This window comes from Somniosus microcephalus, chromosome 12 (assembly GCF_052327205.1).
Source record: "Somniosus microcephalus isolate GS21.2 chromosome 12, FLI_Smic_1.0, whole genome shotgun sequence".
In the NCBI taxonomy this organism is placed as follows: Eukaryota; Metazoa; Chordata; class Chondrichthyes; order Squaliformes; family Somniosidae; genus Somniosus; species Somniosus microcephalus.
The window spans coordinates 166,873,857-166,894,769 of NC_140998.1; the positions used below are offsets into that span (position 1 = coordinate 166,873,857).

The 20,913-nt window shown below is 49.0% G+C and overlaps 1 protein-coding gene across 1 annotated transcript in view; it reads left to right on the forward strand.

The window, feature by feature from the left end:
* The window catches only part of stard9 (StAR-related lipid transfer (START) domain containing 9), a 284,572-nt gene that overhangs the window by 125,809 nt on the left and 137,850 nt on the right, over positions 1 to 20,913 (forward strand). Inside the window, exon 7 of the mRNA XM_086003792.1 lies at positions 4,439 to 4,551. Coding sequence (XP_085859918.1) covers positions 4,439 to 4,551 — 113 coding nt within the window. The remainder of the gene's footprint in view (positions 1 to 4,438; positions 4,552 to 20,913) is intronic.

The following is a 20,913-nucleotide window of genomic DNA, read 5'->3' on the forward strand; positions in this document are numbered from 1 at the left end:
GCGCTCTCTCCGCCTCCCCCTCTCGCGCTCTCTCCGCCTCCCCTCTCGCGCTCTCTCCGCCTCCCCCTCTCGCGCTCTCTCCGCCTCCCCCTCTCGCGCTCTCTCCGCCTCCCCCTCTCGCGCTCTCTCCGCCTCCCCCTCTCGCGCTCTCTCCGCCTCCCCCTCTCGCGCTCTCTCCGCCTCCCCCTCTCGCGCTCTCTCCGCCTCCCCCTCTCGCGCTCTCTCCGCCTCCCCCTCTCGCGCTCTCTCCGCCTCCCCCTCTCGCGCTCTCTCCGCCTCCCCCTCTCGCGCTCTCTCCGCCTCCCCCCCTCGCGCTCTCTCCGCCTCCCCCCCTCGCGCTCTCTCCGCCTCCCCCCCTCGCGCTCTCTCCGCCTCCCCCCCTCGCGCTCTCTCCGCCTCCCCCCCTCGCGCTCTCTCCGCCTCCCCCCTCGCGCTCTCTCCGCCTCCCCCCTCGCGCTCTCTCCGCCTCCCCCCTCGCGCTCTCTCCGCCTCCCCCCTCGCGCTCTCTCCGCCTCCCCCCTCGCGCTCTCTCCGCCTCCCCCTCTCGCGCTCTCTCCGCCTCCCCCTCTCGCGCTCTCTCCGCCTCCCCCTCTCGCGCTCTCTCCGCCTCCCCCTCTCGCGCTCTCTCCGCCTCCCCCTCTCGCGCGCTCTCCGCCTCCCCCTCTCGCGCTCTCTCCGCCTCCCCCGCTCGCGCGCTCTCCGCCTCCCCCGCTCGCGCGCTCTCCGCCTCCCCCGCTCGCGCTCTCTCCGCCTCCCCCGCTCGCGCTCTCTCCGCCTCCCCCGCTCGCGCGCTCTCCGCCTCCCCCGCTCGCGCGCTCTCCGCCTCCCCGCTCGCGCTCTCTCCGCCTCCCCCGCTCGCGCGCTCTCCGCCTCCCCCGCTCGCGCGCCTCTCCGCCTCCCCCGCTCGCGCTCTCTCCGCCTCCCCCGCTCGCGCTCTCTCCGCCTCCCCCGCTCGCGCGCTCTCCGCCTCCCCCGCTCGCGCTCTCTCCGCCTCCCCCGCTCGCGCGCTCTCCGCCTCCCCCGCTCGCGCGCTCTCCGCCTCCCCCGCTCGCGCTCTCTCCGCCTCCCCCGCTCGCGCTCTCTCCGCCTCCCCCGCTCGCGCTCTCTCCGCCTCCCCCGCTCGCGCTCTCTCCGCCTCCCCCGCTCGCGCGCTCTCCGCCTCCCCCGCTCGCGCGCTCTCCGCCTCCCCCGCTCGCGCGCTCTCCGCCTCCCCCGCTCGCGCTCTCTCCGCCTCCCCCGCTCGCGCTCTCTCCGCCTCCCCCTCTCGCTCGCGCTCTCTCTCTCTCTCTCCCTCCCCGCGCCCCCTCCGCCGCCCCCTCTCGCCCGCCACCCCCCCCCCCCCCCCCCGCGCTCTCTCAGTCCCAGTTCTTATTATCCAAGAGTTGTTCTGAAGGTGTGGGCCAGTTGATTTCGCTGCCCACCCCTGCATTTGGAGGACAAGGGGGCCTCGTATTTGTGGAAATGCATTCATTACTGTGGTATGCACACGTTTGTTTAGAATTGACATTGAGCTTGCTGTGGTCAATATAAATGTTAAATTTTTGAAGTACAATGAAAGCTGTACAAACGGTACGCCCATAAAATGGACATCTGCAAAAAATGGATACTTACTGAGATAACATGTATGGTAAAATATACAAGAACACCATAGTAACAGTTCGTATCAGTTCTACCTGGACTCTGTTGGCACCATTCCAGCTCGGGAAGTGAATAAACAGACTGTGATGTATTAATAATTACACAAAAACTAAATTATACAATAAAAATATTGACACTTCTCAGCCCTTCCATTGTTTAAAGTTAGGCAGTACATTGATTGATACGATAACACATTGATACTTTGAGTAGACTTGATGATGAAATATTATCACTCGTGCTAAGTGGTGGTCAATCTGTATAAATAGGAAACTTCCTATTTAACACCGCCTTGACGACTGGCTATTTACTGCTGTAACAGAAAACATCCAGCTTAATGAGAACAATGTAAAACTTAAAACTATGAATTCTGGAGAAACTTCTTTACATAAGAAATAGGAGCAGCCCTTTGAGCTCGCTCTGCCATTCAATAAGATTGTGGCTGATTTTCCACCTCAACTCCACCTTCCCACACTATTCCCACATCCCTCGATTCCCTTAGTATCCAAAAATCTATCGATCTCTATCTTGAATGTACTTAACGACTGAGCAAATACAGCTCTCTGGGATAGAAAATTCCTAAGATTCACAACCCTCTGAGTGAAGAAATTTCTCCTTATCTCATTCCTAAATGGCCGACCCCTTATCCTGAGACTGGCCAGGGGAAACATCCTCCCTGCATTTACCCTGTCAAACCCTTTAAGAATGTTACATGTTTCAATAAGATCACCTCTCATACTTTTAAACTCCAGGCAATATAGGCCTAGCCTACTCAATCTCTCCTCCTAGGACAATCCCCTCATCCCAGGAATCAGTCTGGTGAACCTTCGTTGCACTCCCTCTATGGCAAGTATATTCTTCCTTAGGTAAGGAGACCAAAACTGTACGCAATACTCCAGGTGTGGTTTTACCTGGGCCCTATATAATTGTAGTAAGACTTTTTTACTCTTTATACTCCAAACCTTTTGTAATAAGGGCTAACGTACCATTTACTTTCCTAATTGCTTTCTGTACCTGCATGTTAAATTTCTGTGATTCATGTACAAGGACATCCAGGTCCCTCTGAATACCAACATTTCCCAATCTCTCACCATTTAAAAAATATTCTGCTATTCTATTTTCTCTACCAAAGTGGATAAATTCACACTTCTCCACGCTATATTCCATCTGCCATATTCTTGCCCACTCACTTAACCTGTCTACATCCCTTTGCAGTCTCTTTGCATCCTCCTCACAGCTTACATTCCCACCTAACTTTGTATCATCAGCAAACTTGGATACATTACACTCGGTCCCCTCATCCAAGTCATTGATATAGATTGTGAATAGCTGAGGCCCAAGCACTGATCCTTGCGGTACACCACTATTTGCAGCCTGCCAACCTGAAAATGACCTGTTTATTACTACTCTCTCTTTTCTGTCCGTTAACCAATCCTCAATCCATGCTAATATATTACCCCCCAATCCCATGAATCCTAATTTTGTATAATAGCCTCTTGTGTGGCACCTTATCAAATGCTTTTTGAAAATCCAAATACAGGAAACTTTCGTTTAACCGGAGGTTAAATGTCCGGAAAGCTCTATCCACCGGCAAAATTCAGGAGTCGGTTCAGAAGTTTTTTTACTTCTCGTTGCTTTTTTTCTCCAGTCGTGGCTCTGCAAGGTCTAGCTGAAGCTGTTGCTTAGCTACAGAGACGCTTGCAAGCTACGCCGACTGTTTTGAAGCTGTTGCTAAGCAACAGGGTTTGTTGCTTCACACGGAGCTCAGAAGCTCCATATGTTTTAACATTAGCGCTGGTTTCTCCGGCAGTTTTGATGGAGCGGCAACAGCTCGGTCCCGTCAGTGCCGGATACCAGAAAGTTTCCTGTACATTGCACCTTGTGGTTCCCACTTATCTACTCTGTTAGTTACAACCTCAAAAAGCTGTAACAGATTTGTCGAACACAATTTCCCTTTCACAAATCCGTGTTGACTCTGCCCTATCTTATTATTTTCTAAGTACCACGTCCCTAATAATACTTTCTAGCATTTTCCCTACTGCTGATGTCAGGCTAACTGGTCTACAGTTCCTTGTTTTCTCTCTCTCCTTTCTTGAATACCACGGTTATGTTTGCTACCTAGAGTCTCGGGAATTCCGGAAGATCAAAACCGATGCATCCACTATCTCTGTAGCTACCTCTTTTGAAACCTTAGGATGTAGGTCATCAGGTCCAGGGGATTTTTCAACTTTAAGTCCATTAATTTCTCCAGTACAATTTCTTTAGGCATTAAAGAAATTAGTATTAGTAGAGAGTGGTTCGAATGTGAAACATGCTACCACATGGAGTGGTTGAGGCGAATAGCATAGAGGCATTTAAGAGGAAGCTAGATAAGTACATGAAGAATTAAGGAAGAGCAAGATTTTCTGAAAGGATTAGATGAAATGGGGTGGGAGCAATGTTTCCTGTCTTTTTTTGGGTGCGCGGCCTACACGGGAGTTCCAGACCACTGTGTGGCCACGCAGCTTAACAAGAACATTGGGTGGGAGGAGACTTGTGTGAAGCATAAACACCGGTATGGACCAGTTGGGTGGTATGGCCTGTTGCTGTGCTGTAAATTCTATGTAAAAGATGATGATTTTGGCACCCAACAGATCAGCCGGCAGAAGAGGCCCACCCTACAGATTAACCCATTTTCCTCTCAGGTGCTGACTGACATGCCATGCATTCCCAGCAATTTCGATTTTTACTTTACAACATTAGTGTTTTTGTAAATTTGCTGTTTTTTTAACTGTACGCTAATAGAAGCCTCTTCCTTTGGCAGCTTTCTGGAAATTTATAACGAGCGTGTTCGAGATCTTCTGAAGCGTTGCGATGGAAACAAACCCTATACCCTTCGAGTGCGTGAACACCCCGAAAAGGGTCCCTATGTGCAAGGTGATCTCACACTCATTTTATTAAATGACATCATTTTCTGACTTTTTGACAGCTTTAATCGCAATTTGCGTATAATTCTGCCTGTTTTCACCTGAACTTCAAGATACTAAACCTTTATAAAACACTGGTTAGGCCCTAGCTGGAGTATTGTATCCAATTCTGGGCCCCACACTTTAGGAAGGATGTCACGGCCTTAGGGTGCAGAAGAGATTTACTAGAATTATACCAGGGATGAGGGACTTCAGTTATGTGGCGAGACTGGAGAAGCTGGGGTTGTTCTCCTTAGAGCAGTGAAGATTAATGGAGATTTAACAGAAGTGTTTAAAATTGAGGGGTAAATAAGGAGAAACTGTTTCCAGTGGCAGATGGGTTGGTAACCAGAGGACACAGATTTAAGATACAGGAAACTTTCTGGTATCCGGCACTGACGGGACCGAGCTGTTGCCGTTCCATCAAAACTGCCGGAGAAACCAGCGCTAATGTTAAAACATACGGAGCTTCTGAGCTCCGTGTGAAGCAACAAACCCTGTTGCTTCAAAACAGTCGGCGTAGCTTGCAAGCGTCTCTGTAGCTAAGCAACAGCTTCAGCTAGACCTTGCAGAGCCACGACTGGAGAAAAAAAGCAACGAGAAGTAAAAAAAACTTATCTGAACCGACACCTGAATTTTGCCGGTGGATAGAGCTTTCCGGACATTTAACCTCCGGTTAAACGAAAGCTTCCTGTAATTGGCAAAAGAACCAGAGGTGATGTGAGAAAAAAATGTTAACGCTGCGAGTTACGATGATCTGGAATGCACGACCTGAAAGGGCGGTGGAAGCAGATTCAATAGTAACTTTCAAAAGGAAATTGGATAAATACTTGAAGGAGAAAAAAATTGCAGGGCTATGGGGAAAGAGCAGGGGAGTGGGACTAATTGGATAGCTGTTTCAAAGAGCTGGCACAGGCACCATGTGCCGAATGGCCTCCTTCTGTGTTGTATTATTCTATGATATCGAGCTTGCCACTGCACCCAAATGACAGGTGGAATGACAAGGCGATGGTTACCATTTTGCGGGCAGCCCACTATTGTACTCTTGGCACTCAGTTTCAGCCTGAAGCACCCCCAGGTCTGGTATGACACAGGGATTACACTGTGGTGTACCCTAGCAGTCAGTGCTGGGGCTGTTTTTTTCTTCTTGAGATTTGTATGAATAAGTGATCTGGACTTGGGTACAGTGGAGGGCACATTATCAAAATTTATAGATGATTCAAAAATAGGGAGCATGATTCACTGTGAAGCGGACTGCAAGTGACTTCAGGAAGACATAGGTTAATAGATTGATTAGCAGGCAGGTGTTAGATAAAACTTAATTTGGAGAAACGTGAGTGATGTCCTTTTGGGCGGAAGAATAAGGAGAGGACATAACCACAAAATTGTAAAACTTTAAAAGGAGTAGATGAGCAGAGAGACGAAAAAGTTCAGATACACATCTTTTAAAGTGGCAGGACAAGTTGATGCAGCTGTTAACTTTTTTGAAAAACATACGGGATCTGACATTTTATAAATGGGGTATAGTGTACAAAAGCTATGCGGTGATCCTGAACCTGAACAGATCATTAGTTAGGCTGCAGTTAGAATATTGTATCCAGTTTTGGGTACCTTACCCATTGAATGACGTAAAGGCCATGGAGAGAATGCAGAAGAGATTCATTAAGATGATCCCAGGGATGAGAGGCTTTAGTTATGAAGAGAGTCTTGAGAAACTGTGGCTCTTTTCATTAGAACAAAGAAAGTTGTGACGAGATCTGATAGAGGGGTTTAAAATTGAGGCGTTTTGACGAGGTAAATAGGGAAAAATTATTTCCACTGATCGGTGAGTTAGTAACAAAAGGGCATAAATTTAATATCAAAAGAACAAAGGGAGAGGATAAGAGAAATGTTTCTTCTGAGTGTTGGAACCTGTTGTACACTACCAGAAACAGTGATAGAAGCAGAATCCATCATAGATTTTAAAGGGCAAGTGGATTAATATTTGTAAAAGAAAAACTGAAGGATTGGGAAACAGGGAGGGGAATGGGACTAAGCGGCAAGCTCACACAGAGAGCAGGCATGATGGACTGAATGACCTTCTGTGCTGTAAAATTCTATGATTGCACAATTGCCCTCTTTCCAGCAAGCAGTGAATCTGCATTTCTTGGTACAAGTATCCAAAATGCATACTGCATTAAAATTGTGTGCCGGTTCAGAGACGCTTCACTAGGTTAATCCCAGAGACATAAGTGGTTAGCACTGTTGCCTCACAGCGCCAGGGACCCGGGTTCGAATCCGGCCTCGGGTGACTGACTGTGTGTGGAGTTTGCACATTCTCCCCGTGTTTGCGTGGGTTTCCTCCGGGTGCTCCGGTTTCCTCCCACAGTCCAAAGATGTGCGGGTTAGGTTGATTGGCTATGATAAATTGACCTTAGTGTTAGGGGGATTAAATATGTGGGGTTACGGGGATAGGGTGGGATATGTGTTGGTGTAGGGGTTACGGGGATCGGGTGGGATATGTGTCGGTGCAGGCTCGATGGGCCGAAATGGCCTCTATCTGCACTGTGGGGTTTCTGTGATTCTGTGATGAGGGGATTGACTTATGAGGAAAAGTTGAGCAGGCTGGGCGTATACTCATTAGAATTTAGAAGAATGAGAGGTGATCTTATTGAAACATATAAGATACTGAGGGGGCTCAACAAGGTAGATGCAGAGCGGATGTTTCCCCTCGTGGGGAAATCTAGAACGCGGGGGCACAGTTTTAGAATAAAGGGTCGCCCTTTTAGAACTGAGATTTGGAGGAATTTCTTCTCTGAGGGTCGTAAATCTGTGGAATTCTCTGCCCCAGAGAGCTGTGGAGGCTGGGCCATTAAATACATTTAAGGTGGAGATACAGATTTTTGCAAGATAAGGGAGTGAAGGGTTATGGGGAGCGGGCTGGGAAGTGGCTTTGAGCCCAAGATCAGCCATGATCTTTGATGTAATAAAACTCACGACGCACTTGGTTTGAGTATAAAGCGAGGCTTTAATCAACTTGTTTCAGAACATGGAGGTCTCGTTGTACTTCACTAGTTCCTGTCTTACAAAATGTCCCTGGGCAAGCTGGGCCCACGCCCGAGTATTTATACTCCTTGGACGGCGCCACCAGCTGGCTGTCCAGCGTTATTTCACGAGTAGTTTCTTGATGAGATTTATAACATTCTTCCTGCCTAAAAGATTTGGAAGTCCGTCGACTTCCTCTTAACGGATTAGGCGGACCACAAATAGCCGCAGTCTTTTAGATCTTTGTTTATGGCTAGAAGGCACGTCTCCCCGGACCGTGTCTTGGTCCCTGGGACGCTTGATCCGTACCGGTGGATCGACAGGGCCCGTGTTGCCCTGATCGACCCGAGGGAGGCTGGGGCGATCGTGACTCCGGGTGCGGGTCCCCACAGGCGCAGAGCTGGCTTCATCCTGTTTGATAGCCGGGGATTGACCGGCGTCCTGGCCTCGGGTGGCCATCCCACGGGGAGCACTCGGCTCCCCGAGTGGATCTGGTGGGGCAGCTGGCAGATCTTTCGATGTCCCAGGTAGGGCGTCATCTTCTAGGGAGCGCAGAGTGTCGGCATCATCACCGTGGATCCCTCTATCAGTTGGGTGCGTGGAACCGGCTGGACAGGGAGCCAAGTCCCGGAACAAAACGGTGGACTCCCAGTCATCAGGGTACCGCACGTGCGCGTACGTGGGATTGACGTCCGTGAGTTCTACCTCATCGACAAGGGGATCGTTTTTAGAAGATTGGACGAATCTTCGGAGCAGCACGGGGCCGGGAGCTGCCAACCATGACGGTAGGGACGTTCTTTGAGTGCAGCGACGCGGGAAGCTGAAGAATCGCTCGTGAGGTGTGACATTGGTGGATGTAGGAAGAAGAGATCTGATGGAATGCAACACGTCAGGGAGCATAGTTTCCCACTGCTGGTCTGGTAGGTTGCGTGACCTCAGTGCAAGACGAACAGCGTTCCAAATGATAGCGTTGTATTTCCTCAACCTGTCCGTTACCGATGGGATGGTACGGTGTTGTTTTACTTGTGGCGATTCCCCGTTGGGAGAGAGATCTTATGAGTTCGCTTGACATGAAGGAGGCACCCTGATCAGAGTGGATGAAATTGGCCGTACCGCAAAGGGAAAAGACTTGATCAAGGCATTTGATCACTGTGGAAGTAAGCATATTGGGACAGGGGAAAGCAAAGAGAAAGCGTGAATATTCGTCCACCATAGTAAGTAAGTAGGTGTTTCGCGTTGAGGAAGGCAATGGCCCTTTAAAGTCAATGCTGAGTCGCTGCTTGGCGTGCATGAGCGAGCCGCCATCCGATGGACGGAAGAATTGCGGTTTTAATTCCGCACAAATTCTACAGGAGGAGCATGTTCTTTTCACATCTTCCGTAGAAAATGGGAGATTTTTAGATCGCACAAAGTGCAACATACGGGTAACGCCAGGATGGTATAAGTCAGTATGAAGATCCGCAAGAGTCGAAGTTGACATAGAACAGCAGAATGCCCGCGTGAGGATATCGGGCCACATTCTCTTTGCCGGGTCGATAAGGTATGGTGTATCCAAAGGCGGCTAATTCCATCCTCCAGAGTTGTATTTTGTTATTCTTGATCTTAGTGCGTTTCTGGTTATCCAGCATAAAGGCCACGGAGCACTGATCGGTTATAAGTGTGAAATGGCGACGAGCGAGAAAATGACTCCATTTATGTACAGCTTCGATGATGGCCGTAGCCTCCTTCTCGACAGGAGGATAATGGAGCTCGCTGCCCTGCAAAATTCTGGACAGAAATGCAACGGGTCGACCACCTTAATTCAAGGTAGCAGAGATCGCCACATCCAATACATCACACTCGACCACGAAAGGAAGATTTTCATGAATGGGACGAAGCGTGGCTTTTTCCAGTTGTTGCTTGAGGAGGTTGAAAGCTGAAATAGCCGTTGAAAAGTGTCCATTAAGTTCTCCTGTTTGACTAGGCTGTCCATTGCCCGTTGAAAGACGGCCACCCCATTGGCGACCCCAAATGGAAGGCGACAAAACTGGTAAAGCCGACCATTGGCCTCAAAGGCCATATACTTTTTGTCAGAGTCCTTTAATGGTACTTGATGATATGTGCTCTTTAAATCAAAGGTTGAAATACCTTGTAGTTGGCAAGGTTACTGACCATGTCATCGATGCGTGGTAGTGGGTAGGCATCCAGGTCGGTATACTGGTTAATAGTTTGCGAGTAATCGATGCAAAGACGTTTCTTGTGTTGCTTCAGATGATTTTTAACAACGCCGACTTGAGCCCGCCAGGAAGATGAACACGGCTCAATGATACCGTCAGCTAGAAGGCGAGAGATCTCTGCCTCGATAAAGGATCGATCATCTTGGTTGAAACGTCGTGATTTAGTGACTATGGGCTTACATCAGGGGGAAAGATTGGCAAACAAGGAGGGCTCATCGAGTGAAGCCGGCAAAAGCGCACAAAATGGTACTTTGGAAATAGTGAGCTCCGGCTTTGACTCTCCAAAATCGAAATTGAGTCTTTTGTGTTGTTTCTGGAAATCCTGTCCCAGGAGCACATCACTGCATAGGTTTTTGAGCACCCCGAGCCAGGTGGAGAAATAAGTGCGGCCATTGAGAATAAGGTCGACAAGACAAAAGCCGGAAGAATTGGTGGTCAGTGTCGTCAGAGCCATTGCAATTTCCCTGTCTGAGGGTTAAATACGCAGTTTTAACTTAACAGCTCGCTCACTAATGAAGCTGTCAGATCTGCTTGAGTCGATTAGTGCGCTCAAAATGTGTCCATTTACCGAAACCTTCGTGGCTGCATGGGACAGACTTTGGGGAAAAACAGCTGTGATGGGAGGAGGGGCAGTTTTACCCTTGACAGCTGTAACCTTAGTAGTAGTTCTGGGGGGGGGGGTAGTTTCATAGATAGCAGCTGTAACCTTTGTAGTGGCTCTTGTGGGAGGAGCAGTTTTATAGATAGTAGCTGCAAAACTAACAGCTCTCGACCGGTACACCTTAGAAAAGTGACCTTTCTTGCTGCAATGATTGCAGGTTGTGTTACGAGCAGGACAAAATTTCCTATAATGGAACGCACCTCCACAGAAGAAACACTTCCTTCCAGATTGCCAAGATGCTGCTAGGGTGGGGTCGTCATCAGTGAAGGCTTCTAGGGTAGGGTTGTCATCCGCTAGGTTAGAGTCATCATCAGTGAGGGCTTCCGCCCGAGACCTATTGAAGGAGCCATTAAAAGTGATAGCAGCAGCCCATGCACGAGGTAAAAGATAGGTATCTGCATTCCTCTTTGCTAAGTCCAGGGAACATGCCTGGTCATAGGCAGCCTGTAACTCGAGGGTTTTATTCTCCAACAGACGCTGGCGTATGAAGGGAGACGCAATCCCATTAATAAAGGAATCACAAATTAACTCCTCCTGGTACTGGTCAGCTGTGACAGCTTTAAGATTACAATCCTTGCTGAGCCTGTGAAGTTTCTGAAGGAATTCGTCAAGTGATTCCCCGGGTTGTTGAGTTGTGGCCAGTAGATGCCGAGCAAAAATTTCATTTGGGGCCTTAACATATAGTCACTGTGATATTAGGATAGCAGAGTCATAGACTACACAGTCTTGGATATAATCAAACACATGAGGGGATATATAATTAGCAAGTATCTCTAATTTATCAGGAACATTCTCACCACACACCCTGAGGAAGTTGCTGAAAGTACGATACCAGTGTTTCCATACCTTAGCAGTTGTAGGTGAATTTGGGTCCAGGTCAAGACGGGCGGGTCTGAGTAGTTTGTCCATGATGGATTGATTGCTATGCCGGAGTTCCCTTCTGCCGTTGAAGTCGTAGCTGGCTGTTCCCGAAATCACTCAGCGTGGAGTCGATATCAAGTTGATTAAATTGACGTAATAAAATCACTACGCACTTGGTTTGAGTATAAAGCAAGGCTTTAATCAACTTGTTTCAAAACATGGAGATCTAGTTGTACTTCACTAGTTCCTGTCTTACAAAATGTCCATGGGCAAGCTGGGCCCACGCCCGAGTATTTATACTCCTTGGACGGCGCCACCAGCTGGCCGTCCAGCATTATTTCATGAGTAGTTTCTTTATGATGATGAGATTTATAACAATCTTATTGAATGGTGAAGCAGGCTCGAGGGTCCAAGTGGCCTATTCCTGCTCCTATTTCTTATGTTCTTATTTTCTTATATGTTTGTTCTTTCTATGTGTTGACAATAACACCAGCTGGTTATTGTAGCAAGTGGATAACTTCCTTCATGGTTGGTGCCAGGCAGAGACCTGGGACTCAAAGGCTGAGAGATAGGGAACAGAATAAGTCTGGCATGACGGTCACCTATTGCTGCGGCCTCATCTGTTTAACTCTTGTGAAAGGTTTGTCCTAATGTTCATTCCATAGGTGGATAAATCCTAAATTCACCAATCGGAGCAGTGCCAAGAACAAATGTTTCAAACGCTTGGCAGAGCAAATTCAAACAGCAGGATAAAAACCTAAGCTCAAATCAACTTAAGGCAACTCTGTTTCTCTTGCTCGCTCCTGACTTCCGTCCCAACTTCAGATTTAAATCAAAGACAGTCCAACGGAATCATTCCAAGGAGAGAAGTTTTAAACTCCGGACTGGGAGCTGGGACTGGAGTCTGAAGGGAGAGTTGACGTTAAAAGATTTCTCACCAGGAGGATTGGCATGCTTGGAACTTTACACCTACACATGCAGGGAGTGGATATGCCCCAGCTTTGAATGCCTAGAAATACAAAATTCTCTGCTCTCTACAATTGTGGATTTTTTTTTTTGAAATGTCCTCCATTGAGCCAAACTCTGTCCACATTTTTAGCTCACTGGATCATTGGCTGGTTTGCGAAGTATTTTTACTGTTCTACAGCAGCTTCATTCTGAACATAACCCTCACAGTGGGAACCCCTTATATCCTGTTAATCCTATGCAGAGAAGCCCGATATTGCAGCAAGACACACTGCAGCCCTTCATAAGTATTCTTTTACTTTCACCACGTGTTTTGATGTTAGAAGCAGCCAGTCCAGCTGTTAATAATGCGTAAGAGGATAACTGTCTCGTGTATTTTGGTATGCACGAGTGTTTCAGTTTATCAGAAGTAGCGCTAGCATTTTGAACATTCTGCCTTTTGGATTATTGCTAGTTATGATTATTGCCTGCAGTTTTAGTGCTGTGAACATTCTATTAACAGTCCCTCACATACTCCATGCAAACAGCATCCTCCAAGTGTTAGAATCCCCTGCTCCTTTTTTTTTTTTAAATGTGGTTTGTGGGGTGGCTTTTCAAATCTGAAGCTTCAACGGAAATGTTTTTCATTGCGTGTGTCAGTGGCCTGTGGCAGTTGGAGAGTGACCTCATCTATGATGCTTAAATTGATGCAGATCAACTAAGGCTGGACATTTTATTAGAACAGTCCGCATGAGTCAAAATTCCATTTCAGCCAGAGTTTACTTGGTTTAAAATCCGACAGCGCATGCTCAGCTTCACGGCCCAGTTCTGTTGATAATGTTGCCACCTCCTTATACCAGAGCTGTAATAATACCGAGCCCTCGTATACAGTTCTAGGCCTGTGATAACTGCCACGGTTATCTACTTCATGTTTCATAGGTGTCAGCCGTGGTTCATTTGGTAGCACTCGCGCCTCTGAGTTAGAAGTTCATGAGTTCAAGCCCCACTCCAGAGACTTGAGCACAAAATCTAGACCGACAGTCCAGTGCGGTACTGATGAGACGCTAAAACGAGGCCCAGGGCGGATGTAAAAGATCTCACGGCACTATTCGAAGAGGAGCTGGGGTGTTCTCCCTGGTGTTCTGGCCTATATTTATCCCTCAACCATCTCATTGCTGTTTGTGTGACCATGCTGTGTGCAAATTGACTGCGTTTCCTGCACTACAACAGTGACTACACGTCAGAAGTACTTCATTGGGACATCCTGAGATCATGAAAAGTGCTAGAGCCATATTTTCAGTAGAAAGGTGAAACCTTTGATTAATGTTGTAATCATTATTAGCTAGTTTAATTCTTTTTAGCTTTGATTTGTTCTCCAGTATTTGCTAGGATTGAGAAGTAACAGCTGCTATTTCTCAATCCTAGCCAATAGTGGAGAGCAGCTCCTTTAAATCAAATACAATGCATCAGGGACAGGTTTCATCCAAATTCTACATTCTGAGATACAGTTTTTGCTGTGTAGATACTACATATTTTTCTTTGTTATTTCCATCATGAAGCAGGAGTATTTTTCTTTTAAAGTATTAGAGGACTCCATTCCCCCCCCCCCCCCCCCCAAAATGTGTCTGCTGCCTCCTTGCTAGGGAGGGACTCCATGGCTGCAGCAAGCCGTGCAGTGTCTTAGTCCAGTAAGGATCACTGTGTCTTGATCAGGAGCAGGAATTGTGGCTGATTTTTCTTTGTGCTGGGGTAAGCAGGTCGGAAGAGGCGGGGTGGGGCCTATTAGCGACAAAGAAGGTGATGTATGCTTAGAGACCCAGGGCAAGGCTAGAATACTCAATGAGTATTTTGTATCGGTGATTACTAAGAAGGTGGATGCTGACAAAATATTGGTAGAAGTGGAAAAGGTAGAAGCAATGGAAGGGGTGAAAACTGATGAACAGGATGTACTAGAAAGGCTGTATATGCTTAGAGTGGTTGCTAAAGGAATTGGAGGAGATAGCGGAAGGGCTTGCCATAATTTTCCAATCCTCCCTAGATGCGGGGAAGGTGCCCGAGGATTGTTCAAGAAAGGGTGTAAGGACAATCCTAGTTAACTACAGGTCGGTCAGTTTAACATCAATGGTGGGTAAAGTTTTAGAAACAATAATCAAGGCAAAAATTAACGGGCACTTGGAGAGGTTTAAGCTAATTAAGGAAAGCCAACACGGATTTGTAAAAGGCAGATCGTGTTTGACTAATCTAATTGAATTTTTTGATGAAGTAACAGGGAAGATCGATGAAGGGAATGTAATGGATGTTGTCTACCTGGATTTTAGGAAGGCATTTGACAAAGTACCACATAGAAGGCTGGTTAACAAAATTGAGGCTGATGGAATAGGTGGGTCAGTGGCAGCTTGAATAAGGAATTGGCTTAAGGACAGAAAACAGCACGTTGTGGTAAATGGCTGTTTTTCAGACTGGAGGATGGTAGACAGTGGTGTGCCCCAAGGGTCAATGCTGAGGCCACTGCTTTCTTTGATATTGGAATACACAAGAGAAATTTCTTAATTTGCCGATGACACCCAACTTGGGGGTGTGGCAAACAGTGAGGATGATAAGAATCGACTGCAACAGGACATCGATAGGCGAGCAGATTGGGCAGACAAGTGGCAGATGGAATTTAATACAGAGAAGTGTGAGGTGATGCATTCTGGTAGAAGGAACAGGGAGAGGCAATATACACTTAATGGCACAGTGTTAGAGTGTGCAGGGACAGAGGGACCTGGGAATTAATGTGCATAGGTCCCTGAAGGTGGCAGGATATATTGAGAGAGTGGTTAGCAAAGCATATGGGATCTTGAACTTCATAAATAGAGGTATTGAGTACAAAAGTAGAGAAGTTATGCTGAACCATTATAAAGCGCTGGTTAGGCCACAATTGGAGTATTGCGTCCAGTTCTGGTCACCACACTTTAGAAAAGATGTGAAGGCCCTTGAGATGGTGCAGAGGAGATTTACCAGAATGGTTCTGGGGATGGGGGATCTTAGCTACAAGGACAGGTTGGAGAAGCTGGATTTATTTTCATTAGAGCAAAGGAGGTTGAGGGGTGATTTGATAGAGGTGTACAAGATTATAACAGGTTTGGATAGGCTAGATGGGGAAATGCTGTTCCCACTAGTTGATGGTACAAGGACATGGGGACACAGATTTAAGGTTTTGGGCAAGAGATACAGAGGGGATGTGAGGAGAAACTTTTTTACGCAGCGAGTGGTGAGGAACTCGCTGCCGACGGAAGTGGTGGAAGCGGAGACACTCGGGGCTAGAAATTGAGTAGGCTTTGCGCCTAGTTTTCGCCCAAAGAGGGCTTTTGCGCCACTTGCTGAGCTTTCGCCGATATTCAGCGCTGCGGTAATGGCGGCGTTAGCCAGTAGCGCTGCGCCGCCACCGATGACGTCATCGGTGTGCGCAGTGCCCCGCTACCGGCCCGACCGCCATATTTAGTTGCGGCCGCCTCTTCCGCAGCGGCCGCAAACAGCGATCAGAAAACGGGGCCGTCCTGTAGCCTTAGTGGGGCGCTTTAAGGTGGAGGTGCGGCCGGCCGCTTTTTCGGCGGCCGCCTGCCTGCACCTCCTTCCCCGGCCTCCTCCACCACCGCCCCCCCCCCCCCCCCCCCCCCCCCCCGCGGCATTGCCGGCTGCTTTCCACGAACCCGGCACTTCTCCGTGGTGCCGGGCTCATTTGCCGGCACTATCCAGCGGCGATCTCCCCGTTGCAGGCACCTCCCCCTTAAGAGAAGGAGGAGGCCTGCAGTACCGCAGCCTGCCGCTCCGCAGCGGTTGGCGCAGCGGCGCCTAGAGCGCTGAAATTCAGTTTCAGCGCCCCAAGCGGGGGCGGGCACACCCTGGAATAGCGCCCGGTTCCGACTTGGGGCGCAAAAACTGAATATCTGACGGGCGCAACTGGCTCCGCGCTCAGCGCTAACTTTTGGGCGCACGCCAGCTGGCGGGCCCAAAGTGAATTTCTAGGCCTCAATGTTTTCAAGGGGAGACTGGATAGGCACTTGAGGGAAATAAATTTGCAGGGCTACGGGGATAGAGCGGGGGAATGGGACTGACTGGATTGCTCTACAGAGAGCCGGCATGGACTCGATGGGCCTTATGGCCTCTTTCTGTGCCGTTATGACAACTACAGCAACCCCACCACCGCCCTGTCTGAGATCTACAAATTCGGGACAGCCCAGTGACTGGGACTCAGTGCTGCAAACGAGGGAGCTTCGAGAATTTGAACACAGTGATTGCAAATCCATCATCTAATCAAGGGCAGCAGATGGTGTCATAAAGCAAGTAAAATTTAACTGGTGTATAACTGTCATCTGACCACCAGCATTAATGCCTTGTAATTACTCACCGAATCCATTTATTTTAACTAATCTATACTGTTGAGGTGGTATCATGGTGCACACCAGTAGCCATCTTGTACCGGGGACTTAGCATTAAGTCTCTGGGCTATCAGCTCTCGGGCAGTTTGAGCCCCGAGCTTTGAGTGTGATGACCATCTGCCTTGGAGAACGAAACCCACATTGGGCACCTCCTTCAGCAGCATCTCCAAACCATCTGGGCAGATGTCTTCCCCATGGCCATCTTCTGAACAATTGGAACCAATGTGTGGCAGCTCGAAACTTCAGGTGACCGTATCTCCACTTTAAGAGCCTGCTGCAGCCCTTTAAGAGAAATGATTTCCAATTTTCCTATTGGGAGCCAACCAGCCATATTCCCACTGCATGTTCAGTTTGTGCAAGGAGCCCAGTGTATTAAGGGAGCAGGCCTAAGTTTGAAATTCCAGCCAGGTCAGCCGTACTTGCGCCCACACTGGCGCGCCCCGCACGGACACACCATTTTCTCAGGTTTGGAAAGTTGGGGCTTCGGTGTCCAAATCCCAGATGTGGTATATTGCAGTTTAGATGTTAAGTAAAGCACCCTTTTTTTGCTCCAACCTCAAGCACCCATTTCTAAGCCAGAGTGGCATATCCCAGCACTGTGCACGTAATAAGCAGGATCTTCTTGACTTTAAACAATAAATGGCCATCCCCTAAGAAAATCTGCAGTGAGATGGGGCAGAGGGGGGTTGGGGGGGTTACCAAAACTATAATGGCCCAGAAATTTGGGTCGGAGGCTTCCCACAGGTGCAAGCCCCCGACCTGCACTTACCTAGCGTGCCAGCCGTTGTGCTGTGGACCCGCGTGGGATTCCGATCCTGGGCCTCCTCCAGCTGCCGGCGCGCAGTGCTTGCATATCCCAGGGGCGCAGTTAGTTCGAAGCGTCCCCTGGGATCACGTGGGCCATGGAGAGCCAATGGTAGCAGGGAATCTGTATTCATAGATTTGACAGGAAGACCTGTCAAATCTATGAATACAATTCAGCCCCAAAACTTCAAAACAAAATTTTTTTAAATCACATTTTTAAAATAACTATAAATTACATAAAATAACTATTTTAAACAATAATTTACATTTTTGAAAATGAATTAGTTTCTAACGGGGCTAAAAAATAAACTTACCTTTAAAGTATTTAAAAATAATAAACCTGTGGAAAAAATGTTTTTATTTTACTTAGTTCACCACATACCTTGATAAATGCAGGCCTTGCGACTGCATTTTAAAAGCGTAGCTGCTGGAGACTTGCCCTCCCGGAGAAACCTGTATAAAAAAAAAAACGGAAGTTCCGGGCGTACGCACTGCCTCTCCGGCGCACGCGTTCGACCTGTGAACCCCTTCCTTTAAGGGAATGGAAGTTCCGGTTTCCCGCGCATGCACAGTGCATGCACGAAACCGGCACTTTCGTTGGGCCTACGCGTGAGTACCCAGCGCGTACTCACCCGTGGGGACCCGAAGTTCTGGCCCATTGTTAGAAGTCAGATGTGGTAAAAGTTTCCAAGTTTAAGTTCCCATACTCTCAAATAACAAACCAACTCAGAAACCTTATTGGTTTTAAATGCTTTTTTTGTATGGTCTAATGGAATTTCATCTGACGGGCTGATGCAATCACACAGACACAGTTATTGGGCTCCAGCCAGCCATTATCAGCAAAGAGGAGACTGATTTCTGGAACAGGCCACATCTGACATCTGTGCATGAATGTTAACTCATCCAGTTGATATCAGGAAGTAGCTAATTAATTCACCCTTTTCCAGAAATAGGACTCCCAATAATTTTGAGCTGATATATTTTGAACAGGTTTTAATATTTGAGAGATATTTTTAACTGTACAATTATACAATAACTATCTTTCAGTTTTATGACAAAAATATGAATCTTGCACTTATTTTAAGTTGAGGAGGGTGGTCTTTTGAGTGGCATTTGTATGAAGTAGCATTTTTTTTAAAAGTGTACAAGTAGCAATGCAGCTTCAGTTAGACACCATCAGTCTTGTGCCATGGCCTTGAAATCTGAGACCATCGAATAACCTGAACCTGCCAGCTGTATTTGTGATGGTTTTTTGTTACTGCAGTGCTTGGTTAGCAAAACATGTGGCATCGAGCTGAAGGTGGAAATAAAGGTAGCAAGAGAATGTTTCTCTCACTGCCGTAAGTGTAGCTCCTTAGTAAGTGTAGACAGCCATAGATATCAGTCCTGCAGATGTGTGCAGCTGTTTCACCCTCCTTTCTAGCTCCAGGAAACTACAAGCCATAGAGGAGAACACAATGTACAAAGAAAAAGCCAGAATTCCCAGAGATGATCTATTCATTAATTAAGCCGTCAACATCCTCACCATGTGCTGCTTAAATAGGAACATAATTTAAATCGATAGCGGTAGGCATCAGGCAAACAAGCTGCAGGGCGCCAATCGGGCCTCCCGAGGCAGCTCGCCGGATTGAGGCCTACCAATATCGGGCCGCCCCAACCAGCGGAAAGGTAGGTGGGGGGGTGGGCAGGCGAGGCGTGATCACTGAGGGGAGGGGGTCTGGGATGACGGAGGAGAGGAGGGGCCGTGATCGCGGAGCAGATGGGTCGAGATCATAGAGGGGATGAGGGTTGTGATCATGCAGGGGAGGGGGGACCGAGATTGCTGAAGGGGAAGGGTGGGGGTCGCGATCTCGGAGGGGAGGGGGAACCAGGAGCACGGAGGGGAGGGGTCAAAATCGCTGAAGGGGAGGGTGGGGGTCGAGATCACAGAGGGGAGGGGGAACCAGGATCACGGAGGGGAGGGGTCGAGATCGCTGAAGGGGGGTGGGGGTCGAGATCACGGAGGGGAGGGGGGGCCAGGATCATGGAGGGGAGGGGTCGAGATCGCTGAAGGGAGGGGAGGGGTCGAGATCGCTGAAGGGGGGGTGGGGGTCGAGATCACGGAGGGGTGGGGTGAACCAGGATCATGGAGGGGAGGGGTCGAGATCGCTGAGGGGGGGGGGTGGGGGTCGAGATCACGGAGGGGAGGGGGAACCAGGATCATGGAGGGGAGGGGTCGAGATCGCTGAAGGGAAGGGGAGGATGGGGGTCGCGATCTCGGAGGGGATGGTGGACCAGGATCACAGAGTGGAGGGGTCGAGATCGCTGAAGGGGAGGGTGGGGGGGTCACGATCTCGGAGGGGAGGGGGGACCAGGATCACGGAGTGGAGGGGTCGAGATCGCTGAAGGGAAGGGGGTCGAGATCATTCTTGGCCAAACGTGATACGGTGATGATATACCTATCAATTCCTCCAATAAAAGGCGAAGAGTTACGAAGGTGACTAAAGGTTTTTATTGACTAAATAACAGAGCCCACTCTCGTGGGTGATCCGATCCAAGCAGGAGGAATACCAGCCAGTCGCTCACCTTTATACCTGGCCTGGTGGGTGGAGCCAAGGCGGAGTCGGCAGTGGTCATCCCAGGTATAGCAGTGTGGCAAGAGGCGACCTCGTACCGTGATACAATAGTGGTCAGTGATACAGTTATAACGAACAGTGGTGAACAGTGCTAACTACTAACAGTGATACAATAGTGAACGTGGTTTACCACATTCACCCCTTGTTTAGAATTAAGTCCGGCGGGGTGAAGTGTACTACCAATTCTGGTAGGTCAGTCTGTCCGGAGGCTTCGTAAGCCTCTCCGATCGCCGCAGCGGTGGTGTTGCCTTATCCGGTGCTGGTGCCTTATCCGGTGTTGATGCTGGTGTTTGCGTGGTCGGCGAGGGCTCGTGGGGTTCCGGCATGCCGTCTACCTGGACTGAGGTTGGGGGGGGTGGTGGCGGTGTTTCCGGATCGGCTGAGGGTGCGAGGTCTCGTAGGGAGACAGTGTCCTCCCGCCCGTCTGGGTACGCCACGTAGGCGTACTGGGGGTTGGCGTGCAGGAGGTTCACCCTCTCGACCAGGGGGTCCGTTTTATGGGTCCTCACGTGTTTCCGCAGCCAGACCGGCCCCGGGGCGGTCAGCCAGGTTGGTAGAGTGGTTCCCGTAGTCGACTTCCTGGGGAAAACGAACATTCGTTCATGGGGGGTGGTGTTAGTGGCCGTGCAAAGTAATGACCGGATGGAGTGCAGCGCTGTCGGGAGGACTTCTTGCCAGCGGGAGGTTGGGAGGCCCTTAGACTTTAAGGCTAAGAGGACGGCCTTCCATACCGTCGCGTTCTCTCTTTCCACCTGACCGTTACCTCTGGGGTTGTAGCTGGTGGTC